The sequence below is a fragment of the Myiozetetes cayanensis genome, unplaced genomic scaffold (genome assembly GCF_022539395.1).
Source record: "Myiozetetes cayanensis isolate MyiCay16 unplaced genomic scaffold, myiCay2020 scf21, whole genome shotgun sequence".
In the NCBI taxonomy this organism is placed as follows: domain Eukaryota; kingdom Metazoa; phylum Chordata; class Aves; order Passeriformes; family Tyrannidae; genus Myiozetetes; species Myiozetetes cayanensis.
Genome location: NW_026087423.1, coordinates 6188066 through 6204000, shown reverse-complemented (window position 1 = coordinate 6204000; position 15935 = coordinate 6188066). Strand labels below are relative to the sequence as shown.

At 48.2% G+C, this 15935-nt stretch overlaps 1 protein-coding gene across 3 annotated transcripts in view; it reads right to left on the bottom strand.

Annotated features, from left to right (window-relative positions):
• Positions 1-15935, bottom strand: part of TTC28 (tetratricopeptide repeat domain 28) — a 122076-nt gene that overhangs the window by 12684 nt on the left and 93457 nt on the right. For all 3 annotated transcript variants that reach the window (XM_050318420.1, XM_050318421.1, XM_050318422.1), the window contains 6 exons: positions 15344-15562; positions 13182-13347; positions 9549-9689; positions 3613-3757; positions 2310-2489; positions 520-1240 (listed from right to left, as the gene is read on the bottom strand). In XM_050318420.1, the coding sequence (XP_050174377.1) occupies positions 520-1240; positions 2310-2489; positions 3613-3757; positions 9549-9689; positions 13182-13347; positions 15344-15562 (1572 nt within the window). The remainder of the gene's footprint in view (positions 1-519; positions 1241-2309; positions 2490-3612; positions 3758-9548; positions 9690-13181; positions 13348-15343; positions 15563-15935) is intronic.

Genomic DNA, 15935 nt, shown 5'->3' with positions numbered 1-15935 from the left:
CTGAGACATTCCCAGTGGAAGGAAGGGAAACCTTTCTCCTAAAAAGAGGTTTATGTCACAGAAATCACAGCTACTGGTTGCTGCTGCAGCTTCCAGCAGTACTACTCCTGCCTCCAGTTAGCGTGTCACTAAGTTCTCCGTGAAAAAGTCCTATGTGTGCTCCAGCTGACTTCATCCCAGGGACACAAGAAACATGACCCTGGAGATTTCAAACACAGAGAATGAGTCATTGTATTGCACTTTATTTCTTTCCAGTCATGAAGCACGCTTCACTTCACAATTGCTTCCAACTGTATCAAATTCATACCCACCTACTGTGCACAGGGAGATGCCAATGTGTCCCATGACAGTGACACTCAGCTGAAACAGGGTCTGACACACAAGGGCTGAATTCTGGGAGAGCACAGGGCACACGCTGCTCCCAACTACCTGCCAGCACTGCTCCGTGCTTAGCTCAATCAGTTTGGCAGCTCTCTAGAAACCCCACATCTGGTCTGACCAAAAGAAGACTCTTCCTACCTGCCCAGTTGGCCGGATGGGAGAACTGCTTGCTGCTCTGCACGGTTTTCATCGCTTCTCCGAGGGCTGCACTGGCTTTCATCCCATTTAAGAGAGAGGAATAGAAGGCATGCACAAACATTTTGGAAGCAGCCACAGGGACGGGCCAGAGTGACACAAGGACACACTGAGCCCCAGCTGCCAGGAATGCTCTTGTCAAACCAATGACTCCATCAGAAGTGACTTTGCTGCTGGACTCCTGGTAAGAGCCAAGAACCACGAGCTTGACAGGAAGCCGCAGATCCAGGACATCAGCTGCTGTAAGCAGGAACTCCTGAAGAGGGGGGCAGTCTGAGATGCTTTCCACATCACTGGCATCATCCTGCATCCGAAGAGACTCTGGGATTGTGTAGGGGTTCCCAAAAGAACTCTTGCTGCTGGCTGGATTGCTGTCACTGTTGGGTGTCAGGACCAAAGCAGCCAGCTTCCAGGAGACATGGGTTGCAAAATGGACACATTCTGCCTGAGTGAGGGCACTCATGACCCTCTCTTTTGTTGATGCACTGCCGACTAAAGGCTGGCAGCCAAGTAACTCAGACACCATATATGCTTCCTCTTCTGCAGAGGGCATAGGTCCCCACAGCCACCTGTCCATAACTGCTGAAGGGAGCTTGGGATTTCCTATGACAGCTGCCATTGAGGTAGAACTGGAGTAAGCAGGAGTATTCTTCCTCACATGGGACTACACAGAGAAAGAGAAAAAGAAAACAGGGTTCAAAGATCTGGTTTTTATGATGCTGGTAATAAAATATCCTGTCCCTTTGGATCTAAACAGACAGTCTGGTTCTCCTAATCACAGCAAGGCTTTGTGTTTCTTTAGTTTCTTCTGTTTAACTGTTTCAAGGAACACCTCCTTTGAGTCTGGTCAGGACTTGTATCCCTACGTCTTGGGTGAACAGATAAATAAGAACAGAAAGCAACAGACAGCCCAGGTCCCTCTGAGGGCTGCAGCAGAGCTAAATGCATAAAGAAGATCCCAGCCTCCCACCTTATGGGAACACTACCTGTGATCACTCACTAAGTGGTTCCTCACACCTGTATTTCCAGGATCAGTGTCACCATTGCCAGCAGTGACTTCTGAATAGAACAGCAGGAATGCTGAAAAGGTTCAGACTCTTTTGCTGTTCCACCAACTGTGTTTAACCCAGGTTAAGCCAAGACATACAGCAAAACACTGCCCAGCAAGAGCAGATGTGACTCGGGGCATTCTCCCAGAGACCAGGGCCTTAGAAATGCTGCTGCCAAACCCCAGCATGAAGATAATTCTGCAGGATTCCCCTGTGGTATTTGCTTTGCCTCACAGCTTCAGTGTCCTGACACATTAGTGGCCTTCCCCACTCGGAACACTAAAATGGAGGTGACCATACCAGTAATGTGACAGGACAGTCAGCTTGGCAAGGAAGCTGAGCACAGATCAGGCACCTACACCTGTGCAGTCTGCCATGTAGTTCTATGCCCAGCACATGAAATCCTTTAGAGGAGTCACTGTCCAAATGATCCAATCCCCTTGTCCTTCCTGGCATGCCTGGGGCTGTGATTCTGTGCTGCAGGAACTACAACAGAACCTACTTGAGAGCTGTGGTGCTCAGCGTGCTCCTCAGCCCCAGGAGCACCTCGGCAGGGCAGCCTGTTTGTGGTTTCTGTTCTTGTGTCTGGCACAGCACGACAGAGCTGCCACTTTCTGAGCATGTACTGGAACCTGCACCCACAGGAGAGGCTCTGTGAGAGAGGTTTCATAAGTAATGCCAGACCTTGGAGCTGGGATTCAGCGACTGGATGGACGGCACTGCGATGAGGCTGAAGCGCTCATAGAGGTACTCGTTGGATGAACTGCCCTTCAGGAGAGCAAAGGGAATGAGGTACAGTTCTCCCTCCAGAACCAGGATCAGCTGACGGTGGCGACCAACAGGCCCACTGGAATGCATCAAACCCTGCAGAGAAAGGAGAGAGAATCAGTCTGGCCCTTTCACTCTACCACTGCCCTTGCCTGCATTTCGCAAGCATCAGGCCCTAGTCTGACCCCAAGTCAGGTTTGGAAACATCCACATCAGAGCCATGCTCTGTGTGAGAGGTGAGCACACCTGTGCAGCTGGACTGCTGTTCACCTGTGCCCCACCAGTCCCACTGAGATGAACAAGCCCAAGCACACTGACCCACAGGCTCTGGGTCACCATCCTGGCCTCAGCCCATGTGGGCCCAGCCTCACCACAGCACCACATCTCCTTCCACTCCAGCCTGAAACCTTGGCTAACCCCAACCACCTACATCCTGTCGGTATTATCGTCACCTCATCCTTTGTCACAGAATACTCTTTTTGATACTGAATTTCAAAATAGCCATTTTCTCTAAAGAACAAACAATCTACAGACAGATTGTGTCCATGGCCTGTACTTCCAGACACTTGACATCATAATCAATCCAGAGTCACCGACAGATCTAAACAGAAAGCATCTTATGGATGGAGAAGTAAAGCAGAGAGATTAATCAATAGGAAACATGCAGCTGGGCACAAAAAGTGGCAATTGCTCCTGGTCCCATATAAGTGTGGAATTTCACTCTTATTTATCTAGTGTATCATAAAAATAAGTAGTTATCACCCCAGGAAAGAGTAACTTCAAAGCACTAAAATTTGTTCCAGCTTAAACACTTGCAGCCCACTAAAAAAAAGTCTAAAAGGACTATCCCGCTTAGAAATCTGCTGCCTTTTTGCAATTCTACACCTTTAGGCAGCAGCCACAGCTTGGCCCAGCAAACCATTCATTTGAAGATGAAACTTTTAGCACACTTGGATAAGATCCAGTCCTCAATTTGGCATTGTTTTGGAGATAACCAGTTGAAATAGTGTCCTGTTATTTCTGTCTAGACTGCCTGACTTTCCCAAAGGCAAGCTAACTTTGGAGTGCTTGTTGAAGGATGGAGACAAGAATCTTGTATGCAGGACTAGATCCCTTCCAGCTCAAACCATCCTATAAAAACCACCACGCTTCCAATACCACCCCAAGCTGTGTATCCTTGCTGTGAGGATTTCAGTAAGTGTCTGTGCCAAAGGCTTACTCCTTCCATGGGTCCTATCAATAAGTCGTAGAGCGCACGGAGTGGGGGTTTGGTGAAGGAAGTCTGCCTCCTTGGAAGTGATGATGTTCCATCCTTAACAGGAGACATGGTACTGCTGAACAGACTGGTCATGCTCTGGCAGCTCCTGTGGGCAAAAGCCAAGGGAGAGGTTAGCTGCAGGAATCCCAGCTCCGCTGTGGGCTGCCCTGACTTCTAACAGTGACATGAGCCAAGCCCTGTTGTCCAGGGGACTCTACTCTGTAAGATGCTTCATGGGAGGGCTTGAGTCTCCCATTCAGCTTCACATCTCAGCAAACAGTGATATTAATGGCAGGATGAACCAGCTGGAGGCAGCCTATAACATTGCTATGGAGTTTCTCTACACACTGCAGTGCCTGAAGTGCTGCTCCCAGTTGTTCCTTCACACGTAGCAGCTGTGTGCAGGCACTTGGGTTTTGCACCAGCTGACCTAGTGTGCTACCAAAGGAAATATGACAACAGACAAACAACAAGACATCAAGATTCTGCCTGCACTTTTGCCATTGTTCTGAACAGCTCCGCAATGTCAGCGTCGAGAGCTGATCTGGCACCCATTCCCGACATACCCCCAGAGCTCTGCACGTGCTGTCCTGGCATCAGCAGCCACAAGTTACTGCCCTGCTGAGGAAATGATGTTGCCCCATTCTGGACTCGCTAATCCAGCAGCTGTGCTGCCCAGAAATGTTATCCTTGGCTTGGGGCCACAAACAACCATTTTATGTGGAGAGTGTAACTTTCCAGAAAGTTTTAGCAGGTGGGCCTCAAAGGAAAGGTAGGAAGGGAAAAAGGATTGAACAGCAGTGGCAGTGCAAGGTCTGAAGCGTAACCAGAGGCACCACTGGGGCTGTCCAGCAATGAACGCAGCAATCTCAAACACAAAAGGCCATCCACGAGGCAACACGTGCCCCGCTGTCCTCAAAGTGTCAAATGCATTCACAAGAGGGTCAGATGAAATCCCAGTCCAGATCATGTCTGACGCTCCTGCACAGAGAAAGCCTCCCTTGGTCTCTCTGAAGCTGTTTCTCCTCTCGGATACCTTCCAATGCTGTGTGCCTCTGCCAATCCACTGGTTCATGACCAAACTTACACTCTTGATCAGGACACTGGTCTCAGTGTCCTTCCTTTAAGAACGTTGACGCTGAAGAAATGCCCTGTCTCTCTTCCTTAGTTTTACCTCTTTGCCTGGACTGATTCTTGGCTATCAACACAGAAAAGAAATAAAAGGAGAAAGCATTTGCACATCCAGGAAATAAAAATAAAGCTCAGCATCCAACAGTTGCATTAATCAATGGGGTTAATGAATAGCTGTGTGTTTGCTATAGGCAGATACACACACACACACATGTTCAGGCACAATGTCTCCTCATACTACCAGATTAAGCCAACAGGGACGAAAAGACAAGGAGACCAAAAATACTGCACTCCAGTTTACTGCTTCTCCCACTGACCAGAGGCCCAGGACAAACTTCAACCCTTTCTGACATGCACAACACCCAGACTCAGAAAAATGCCTTTTCTCCCTCTCCTTCTCTCCTCAGCTGCTGCAACCAGCCTCCTGACCCAACTCACATCATACCTAAAACCTCCAGTACTCTGAAAAAAAATGCTCCTACCTCCCACTAACAAGGAATTTCCATCTTATGGGCACACAGGAGTACTTTCAGAATGTCAACAGAAGCCTGCCCATGCCCTCTGACCCAGAGATTTCAGTGACAGTACAAGTATGCTGCTGCTGCTGCTGCTTAAAGATGCTGATAACTCACTTGAGGGACTTGTGAAACACAGGACCAGCACAAGCTCACACTTTCTGCTCCCCTTGGACCCTTCTGCCCACCTCACTGCAGCACATGAACGAGCCACGCATGCTTGGCTGGGCTCAGCTTTATGAAGCACAGATTTTAAAATCAGATCAAAAAACAGAACCTTTGCAGGGGTACCCTAGTGCACCCCCAGGACCTTGGGCCCTGACCCCCCTGAGCAGCTGATTTCTAGCAGGCAGCATTTGCCAGCCCCACCGCCTGCATCAAGTGATTGTCACGTGTTCCTTTATTGCAGGGAACAGAGAGTTGATTACTTCAATCAGCAGTCTCCTGCATCTTGGTTTCCCAGCCAAGCAGCTCTAGATTTATTCCTTCACCACTCAGATTGCTTTTTATGAGAACAAAACCAAGGGAGCACCATAAATCTGTCACATCTCCTGCCTGTGTGTGTGTGTACACAAAGAGTGAGCAAATTCACAGGGGAGGATGTACAGATCTTTTGTGGTACTGGGAGCACTGGCCAGCCCACCTTTTCCTCCAAATGCAGCCAACAAAAGGTTTTCCAGGTGGCTTGTCAAGCACCTGAGTCCAGATCCTTTCAATGTCACAAGAGGGAGACTTTGGACTCTTTTGACCAAACATCCCTTCTGCAGAGCACTGGTGCTGTCTCTGGGATGCCACACTGATGATTTCTACCTTGCTTTGACAATGCAGAGGGTCCCCTGATGCCTGAACAGTGAAATCTCTTGTTTGGAAGCCTCTGCTCAGACTCTGCAGCGCTGCTGATTTATAACCCTTTGTACAAGCAGCCTGGCCTGCAGCAAGCAGAGAAACAGCACAAATAGCCAGGGCTGTCAGCGTGTATTGCCTTAGTTCTGCTCCAGCCCTTTGTCTTGGAGATACAGGAACAAAGCAAAGCCTCAGAGAATGGGGGAGAAACCCACATTATACAAGCCACTGGTCAGACTGACCTGGCTGACCGCCAGCCTCACAGGGCATGGCTCTGCCTGTTGAGGATGAGTGGCTGGACCAGGCAGGAAGGAGGGATTAATCCCAAAAACAGCACAGAGCTGCTCCTGCCTTAGCACTCATTAGGACTCTGGAAAAGTCAAATACTCCTCATGGCCAAGCAGGGCCATCAGGAGGGCTGGGAGTCAGTTCTGGTGCTGCAGTGGTCTGACAACTTCGGGATGCTCCATATCCACCAGTCCTTCCTCAAAGGGACGACTCCTAAATATGCAGCCCTGAATCCACATTCAGGGCCTGGACACACCCACAGTACCAAGCTGTGGGAAGCTCCAGAAAACAGTCAGATATGAGCTCCCTGTGGATGTGTTCAAGGATCTGCAATTATCCCCAGAACCCAGCAGTGGTTGCACAAAACCCACAGCCCATCCAGCAGTCTCTGCCCAGGTGGCCTGTGTGTCGGCAGCTGCAGCACTGCACCCCAGAGAGCGGAGAACTGGACAGAAAGGACTCCCCAGCCACTGCTGTCCCATCTGCCTGGGCCAAGCAGTCCCCCAGGTACACCCCCATCCCTCTGCATCAGAGGGAATCAGCTGCACAGTTCTCCAGGACAAGTCGTCAGGCCCCTGAGGCCAGAAAAAGGCTTCAAATGACCCTGACCAGCCTGCCCCAAGGAGCAGAGAAAATAGAAGCTGCAGTAAGACATGAGCCACTGTGACTATCTTGGTGGCTGTGTCGGTGGCATCCTCAGCTCAAGACAGCTGTTTCCCAGTACTGAGATCACTGCAGTGTTCCTTCAGTGCTTCTTTCTCCTCTAATGTCCATTTTTTCTCAGAAGTTCCTTAAGTGAACAGCCAACTCTCCAAGTTTGCTTTTCTAAGCAGAACTGCCAAAAATCATACTGTTCTCTGCTTAAAAGCCAGGTTACCTGATGACAGCAGCCAGAGGGCACCTGTCCAAATCAAGGGCTTCCCTTCAGTCACCCGTGTCTCACCAGACATAAAGAGTGGATGGCTCCAAACAGTCCCAGCATCTCCACGGCCTCATTTTCTAACACAGGGCCTTAACAGCACATGCAGTTCCTGCGCAGGAGGGAGCCTGCGCTGGCCCAAAGCCATGCAAACTCCCCTGAGAATGTCCAGCACGCAAGCACAAGATGTGAACATGCACTCAGGCCCCATGAGAGGAGTGCAGGGCCTGCCTTGGCAGTAGAGAAGACAAACTCTCGTTCTCAGCTCTAAGCAGGCCCTACTTGCCCTCGTCCCCTGAAGTGCAGAAGCCAAAGCAAGCAGACACCACACCTTCGCTTGCTGCTTGTTGGCCATAGTTTTACCATCCTCTGAAGAACTACAGCAGCAAAAATCTGGTCAGCACTTACCCACAGCTGCACGAACTAACTCCAGCACAGCTGGCAGAACAGCTATGGCTGTTCAGAGGTGGGGAGCTGGAGTTTGGAGCTGCAAGATCACAGCTTGTGCTCCAGGTACACATTGCATTCTGTTGTTTAATTAAACTCTAAGAGCTTAAAGTTCCTTGTTAGAGCTCTAGGCCAGTGCACAGAAGTACTGCCTGATCCCATTTTATTTCTCAACCTGCTCTCTTCTACACAGATGCTCATCTGCTTCTTTCCCGAAGCTTCAGGCTCTTGCAAGGTTGTTTCCTTGCTTTCCCAAGCTCGGTGTGCTGCATGCCACAAACCACACCACTCTACACAGCTTAATTATTAGGAATCACACAGTATAGCAAGGGGTCATAAGGTTAATGCTTCCTACAGGGCCCTTCTAGACTGTGTAGCTTCCAGGTGTCTCACCTGTGGAGCCAGAGCAGACATTAAGTGCAGGAGGTATTCAAAGGCTTGGGCAGGACCGGAGCACTTACCCTGAATTCAGGGCTCAGCAAGCCATGTGCAAACAGTGTTGGCTCTGCCCCCAGGGCCCCCAGTATGCCCCCCTCCACAAGAAAAGTGAGAGGGGTAAGCAGGGAGGCCATCTAGGAACATCTCCTCATGTCTTCACCTCAGTGCTCACGGCAAAAACACCACACGTTCATCATGGCTTCTAATGCTTCTCCTGATGCTCTTTTGAGGGTGCTTTTAGTGAAGTGCCCAAGCTGCCCCACCTCTGGGCTTCTCCTAAGGGCTGCAAACCTGACAAGACACCTGAGGTAAGCTCCTGGGCATGGATTCAAAGTAAGGGATGTGGCTCCTATGGAGCAGAAAGACAGATGCTGCATGGTTGGCCTCTGCAGTGCTCCTGAGGATTAGCATTCCCTGGAGCAGAATCACATCCCATTTTCCCCTTAAATCAGAGGGGCAATCTCCTGTTCTTCTAAGCCTGATAAACTAGCAAAGCATGTCAGCAATTCTGGGGATCTGCCTGTGTGATCCAGAAGTAGCAAGTGCTCACAGTCCTTCATCAGTGCAACAGCTTGAACAAATATGCACGTGGATTCTGGAAAGAAAACCAGGCCAGTTGCTGGTGCCAGCAGGCAGCTCCCAGTTCCACGGGGATGCTGTGACAGCTCACAAGCTCCAGCGGTGGCTCACAATGCTGCAGGCTGATCGCATTTGCTTTTCCAGCTGAGAAAGGCCTGGGGTATCCTGTGCTCACAATCCACAATGGAGCACAGATCCAGCCAGAAACCCTGGGTCGCATCACGCAGCCACTCTCCACGCTGGAAAAATTCTGTCTTCAATTTTCCTTCCGAATGACTGCCCTAAGCCCTCATCAGCACAGTCATGTGAGAGGCTGAGACCTGAACAAGTTGTAAGAGGCCAAAAATGAGTGGAGACTCTGCAGATAGTACAGTCCTGTAACTCTGGAAACGCAGCTTATTCCCAGATAATCGGTACAAGACTTGAGATCAACAGAAACAAGTATTTCCATAACAAGTGTGCGGGAGAAAACTTTGAGCCCCACACCTCACACACAGCAGGGACAGAACAGAGCTCCCCTGCAGTTGCCCAGTCTCAAAACCAGCATTTTGCCAGGAGAAGAGCAAATATGGAAGGGGTGCTCCTCAGGACAGTCATCAGATAGAACTGGGACAGGTCCTCGCTGGCTCTCCCCTCCAGCACTGGCATTGGCTGCACCTAAACGTGCAATTTAGAAAGCAGCCCGTCGCCAGGATGCCTCCTGCTTGCTGATCCCCACAGCAGGTCTGCATTCTCACCTGTTCATCAGGTTGTTCCTGCTGACCATCCTCAGGAAGCCAGTTGGATCAGTCATTGAGTTCAGCTTGTTATTCATCTCCTCAAACTGCTGGTCCATAATATCCCCAGCTTCACTCTCTGTCTCGCTGCTGGCACAGGCTCTGCGAGGCGAACAGCGAGATGAAGGGGTCATTGATGCAAGACAGAACAACAGCTTGATGACAAATGCTTGGCCAGTTTGAGAGAAAATGTTTTTCAAACAACCTCAACCAAATGCTAATGCCAAATTCTCCCTGGCTTGCATCACCTCCTTCTGTCAGGCATACAAGAGATTAAGTACCAGCCCCCATCTCCTCCTCTTCCAGGAGTTCCTAAAGGTTTAACGAGTGGCACACACGGATGGAAGTGCAGGACCCAAATTCCAGGCACTGTAGGTGGGGACTTTTAAAGCTTAGCACAACACTGAAAAACCGAGTTTGCAGGAAACACCACCTCAGCCCTCGATTTGCCTAAGAACATGTGTGAGCATATCCTTCTCAGATTTCCACAATAACTCCAAGCTCTGCATGCTTCCTTCACTGGCAAAGTGTGACATAGCAAAGGGAGCTTTGTTGCTATTCCTGTTATACAAAGAGGAAAAGCACAGAACTATCCCCTCTGTCAGTGCCACAAGTGCAATACAGAGAAACAGCCCAACAGTTCTTAATTTCTCATCTCCTGACATTAATATCTAAATCTTCTCAGTGCAGATTTTCCATTTAACTGTTAGCATTTTCTCTTCTTGGTAAAATCAGAAGGCAAACACAAATACTGTATGTACATTTTTAACAACCTTTAATCTAATAAGTAATCTGTGTATTATATGGCTCTCCTGGTTCGGGCCAGAACAGGGTTAATTTCTGCAGTAGCCAGGAGGGGGCATGGCCTCATGCCATAGACACGGAAAAGGGACTCCTTTCTGGGGAGAAGGGGTTCCTTTCTGGTGAGGCAGAAGGAGCAGCAGTGGGGTGGTGTGCCTGTGGGTTGGGCTCAGTGAGCATTTGGCATGTGAATCACTTTCTCTTCTGTACATTTCTGTTATTAATAGTGTTGCTGTTACTGTTTGTTTTCTTGTCTCATTGCATTTCCAGTAAACTGTTCTGATCTCAACCATGACTTTCACCTTTTGTGCCTCCAATTCTCTCCTCTCCATCCCCCAGGTGGAGAGGCAGGAGGAAGGGGAGAGCACCTCAGTGAGAGAACTAAATTGGGGAGCACCATTCCTAAACCACAGTAATGGCACATCACATGTGTACACTTAAGCTAAACTAACTGTGCTACCTACCAAAGCCTCCTCACATCTCATTTCTGTTTTCTTTTGTGTTCCTGACAGTTTGGAGCCTCTCCTCAAGGGCATGTTTCCCAAAAAAGAGCACAGGAATTAAATGAACACACAACACACACTTGTGCAGGCAACTAGAGCTGTCCCTCTGTTGCTGTATGGACCATGGATATTTTGTAAGTGTCCTTCCAGGTCAGTGTGACTTATAACCCGGTAAGTCCTGACAAAAGCCAGTCAATTCACGGACACTGAAACAGGGCTAGCTGAAGCACAGACAGGAGGATAAAAATAAAAAAAAAGGGAGAGAAATACTGTCAACAGCTGCCCCCTGCACATTTTTTCTCCAGCTGCAGGCATGCTTAGCTCTGAGTCCTGGCACGGTTTGGAGTAACACTCACAGTGGGTATTTGCAGCTCCTCAAAGAGGCAAAAGCCCTGAGTTCATGAACTCAAGAGAGCAGGTCACATGCTCTCCCTAAAGAGAGTGGAGTCTGTCCTAACACAAGTTCAACCATGCTTTAAAATCCCTCACACTTCTTTTTTTGCAAGAATGCATTACTTTTCAGCCTAATTAGACCAGCTGAAAGGAACCATTTCCAGCAGTGTGGAACTGAACACCAAAGCAAAGCCCTGATGTCCACCCCTTCCTCTCCAGAAAGCTGGAAGATGTGCTCTGGAGACACAGCAGTACCTCCAACCCTGCTCTCGGCAGCGTGGATGGCAATGACCCTTCAGCCTGAGCCCCAAGGCACACAAGCTGCAGGGCACGCCCTCGAGCCAGGGACTGAGCAGTCAGTCAGACACAAGCTTCCCCCATGTGGGCTGTGCATATTCACACCCTTGCTGTTCCCTGGTGTTGGGCAGAGCACAGGGGCCAGGGCTCTGGGGGCTGGAGCGTGGTCACAGCAGGGCTGGAGGGTAAGCACTTGATCCACCTGGGGAAAGAGTTTCAAAACAGAACACGATGTTCACCCACATGGAACAGCCAAGATTTGCAGCTGGTTCCCTGCACATAATTTTGAAGTGGGGAAAGACCTTTCACCTATGATCACACCACACTGGTCCAAGGATCTCAGAGATGAGCAATAAATCCAGAATCCTTAACCAAAAACATACCCCTACCATCACCAAAAAGTGAGGAAGAAGCTGACATCTCAGTAAGTTAGAAACTCATCCCAGAACCTAAAGACTGAAGGACTGCCTTTGCCAGGAGGAGAATCTGTGGTGACAAATGTTTAATAGAACTGAAATCTGTATCTGCCTGTCTGCAGGGTAAGATTCAACAGTCAACATGTGGGCTTGGATGTCACCTTCTGAATCACAGAACTGCTTTGCTCACACATCTCAGTGCTGCAGAAAAATGCAAAACAGTTTAAAAGAACACTAAAACATGGTATAACCTCAAAGATCTAGTGTCTTCACTCCCTCCAATTCTGGGGGCTGGATAAGAAGTGAACCACACATGCATTTACCTTCCCTTTGCACCTGTAGTGAACCAGGTCTGCACAGAGCCGGTGTGATACTAACACACTCCAAGTCAAGCCATGTAGGATGACACAGCAAGGTTCACTTATAAAACAAGGTGAACTGATGCCACATCCTGATGATGAACTGGTACCTGTGCATGGCATTCCCAAAGAACACTCAAGGACAGGGACACTGCCAACTCTGCTTTTCAGTCAGAGGCATTCAGAGAAAAACTACTTGTAAAGGTCAGCATAGAAACTATTTTCATACTCATACAATCAATAAATCAAACCAAACACCACAAGAGATCATGAGATTAAGTATAAATAAGCAGAAAAACTTGACTTGCAATAAATCCATAGGGACATGGAAAACACAGTTGGGGGACCTATATGAGTAATGGATTGCAATAAGGTTCCTCCCTCTTTGCTGATGTTCATCAGATGGATTAATTCACTCTAAATTATTTACTCAGCCATAGACACAAGGGAACATATTGCAGGGAGGTGGAATTCCTATGGTATTTGCAGTTTTTCAAAGCAAACCATTAGAAGGGAATTAATTACACTGGAATCTGTAAGCAGGATGAAATCTGTCTATATACAGTCAGACATGGCACCTGCCTCCTCATCCAATCTATACATTCACCACCAAGTACGTGGGTTCAGACCTCATCTGCATGTACACAGAGTTGCTTGGCAGTAAAATACAAAAACAAAGCCATTTTTTTGTTGTTGTACTGAAAATTTGCCTCTTTCGGACTCTCAGTTCTCAGACTTCTCAGCCAATTATCTTATCTCAGGCTATTATAAATTCAGGTGGGAAAGTGGAAACCAGGATGTTAGACCCCCCCCATCCCAACTCACCGGGTGTAGTAGGAATCCACTCCCAGAGCCTCCCGCACACTGGAGATGTGCTGCTCCAGTGCCGAGTTCGTCAGAGTCTGCAGGGTCACGCTGTTGGCTTCATGGAAGTCCCCAGCATTTTCTGTCAGGCTGTCACCCAGATAATACTCATGGAATTTCAGAATTCCTGCAGGGCACCAGAATCAGGAGGTTATTTCTGTCGGGCGGGAAACAGTGTTGCCAGCAGATGTCCAAGAAGACAGCACAGCCCCAAGCATTTGGCATTTCCAGCACAACTGGGGCGAAGTGTTTTGTGCCAGGTCTTCATTGGGTTTCTTCAGCATTTCCAACCTTGCTTTTAAAAGCTGGGTTTGCACTTTGCAGATAATGGCCCGAAGGTACAAAGGCAGAACAGAGCTTTTATGAGATGCTCAGAATGCCTTTACTGTTGCAGCACTCATATAAATTATAAACCACATCTTTCATACAAGCCCCTACTAGAGTAATTCCCATTTCAAAAGATGCACATGAAAAACACCTATTAACAGCCTCTGACAACATTAACTGAACACACAAGGCTCAAATGCTGAACAAGAATGTTGTTACTACAGCAGAACCTCCTCATATGACACACAGATTTCTCATTTCACTCATATGCATGAAAATACATTCTACAAAAAGAAAGAAGATGGATCAAAGCACAGTAAATTATTAAAAGATAGCATTCTACAATGGGTAAACCAGATAAAGGCCACTCACTGTTTTGCTGAGAATTCAACTAGTGCAGATAAAACCTTCCTCCCCTCAGACTCGTCTATGCTTCCTGATATAATTAATTCTGCAGCCTGTGATCAACAGTAAAAGGCTGCTCTGGATGCCTTGGCAGCATCAATTATTAAACCAGTTAGAAAGAGCGAAGGAACAAAGAATAAAGCAACTCCTCCTGCAGCAAACGCAGCAACAGCCAAGAGGCTCAGAGGGTTCCACCTCAGTGGGACAAGCACCCTGGGCTGCCACTGAAGCTGCTCTCTGTGTCAATGAACAAGAGTCACCATGGCTGGGCCAGAGTCACTACTGAGGAGCTCCCAGCAAAGCTTCCTGAACAGACCTCCTGAAGCCCCACCACAGCCCCTCTCCTTCCCATCACCTGAGAGAACCTCCAAAGAGGTAGTCACAAACCCATGGGCTCAAAGACTGCAACTGCTTTTCTGCAAGACCCAGTGGGCAAGGAAGAGACTGATCATGAAGCCCAGTGGCAAACCCTACACTTGATCCATATAATTTTAATAAGCTCAGCATGATAGAGATACTGTAGAATTACTAGCATTTTATTGTGCAAACTGCAGGCCTGAAGAGCCAATTAGTGACTGCATGCACAGCAGGACAACTCCATCCTACACTCAGATGCGCAACATCACAAAATACCCCCAAAAAGTGGCTCTTCCAACCTCTGTCAACCCATCTAAGTCAGGCATGTGTGAGTGTTTGCTTTCCTTCCAGTTGCATTTTTCGTGCAATCTAAATAGTGCTTTTTATCTCTTTAGGTTTGTCATGGTGAAGGGCTGCAATTATTAAATTATATCCAGAAAGAACTCATCAAAATTTACAGTCATCACTTTATTAGATAATGAACAACAGCTGTCTGCAAAAAGCAATCCTCTTCAAATTAATCCTCCTTGCTCCTCTGTGATAAGTGTTTCCCCATTCATGTGAGGATCAGGCAGTTCAATGGCATATCAGGAAGTGGGGGATGCCCTTCTGTTTTCTGCAATCCACTTCAGTGAATAAATGTCAAAAGCTTTGGAAGGATAAAGCATAAAAATATAATTAAAGTAGAGATTCTTATGTATAGGAGATTCTCACAGAGCCAACATACTTGGAATCTCATTACTGCTCTGCTCTGCCCTGTGGGAAATATATACAGAAGGAGGCTGAAAAATGGAAATATTAAACACTTGAAACATTTCCATCTCCAGGTGAAATCAAAGCCCTGAATAAGCACTTCTGTGTCATTATGGCTGTGGCTATGACATAGTTTTTAGCCTATTCCGCTTTAAGGTAGTAGACAGAAATTATTCCTTCCTACGTTCACACTGTTCCCAAATTAATTTCCAGCTACAAATGGTACAATTCTCCCTTTGTAAGGCCTGTTCCCAGGCTCTCCTGTCCACAAAGGAGCTCACCTGCTCCAGGAGCCAGCAGCCAGCTGTACAGATAACCTGCAGCCAGTGAGTAGTAGAGAACAAGTCCCCTCTGGCCATTCACAGTCTCCAGGACCTGGTCAAGGGTCACTGGAGAATAGGGATCCGAGTCCTGCTGCCCAGTCTGACGTTCCACGAGCAGGTCAGCAAATGCCCTCGTCCGTCCTCTCTCTGCTACTGCCAATGCCTCATCATGGTGACCTAAAAAGACAAAGCCATCTCTCAGTCCTGACACAAGTGTGGTCTGCAGCACCGTATGCAGGGACAGGGACAGCTGCTATCCCAACCCCAAGTGAAACCTGAGGAAGCAGCGTCACTTATTTCCCAAAAGAGCAGTCTCTGTATTGGAATGCAGTCCCACAGATCATCTTTGCTGCAGGCAATAACACAACTAGTCACAGAAAGGCAAATCAATGGAGGAAGCAGAACCCGAGGTGCCCAAAACGCAAAGCTGGACACCCCTATTGCTGCCCTGGCACAGAAATGCTGTGCAGGACCAGACAGATGAAGAGCAAAGGACAAACTGTGAATGCCTTCCAGCAACTCGTGGCCATGAGCCTGATTTCAGCCTCAG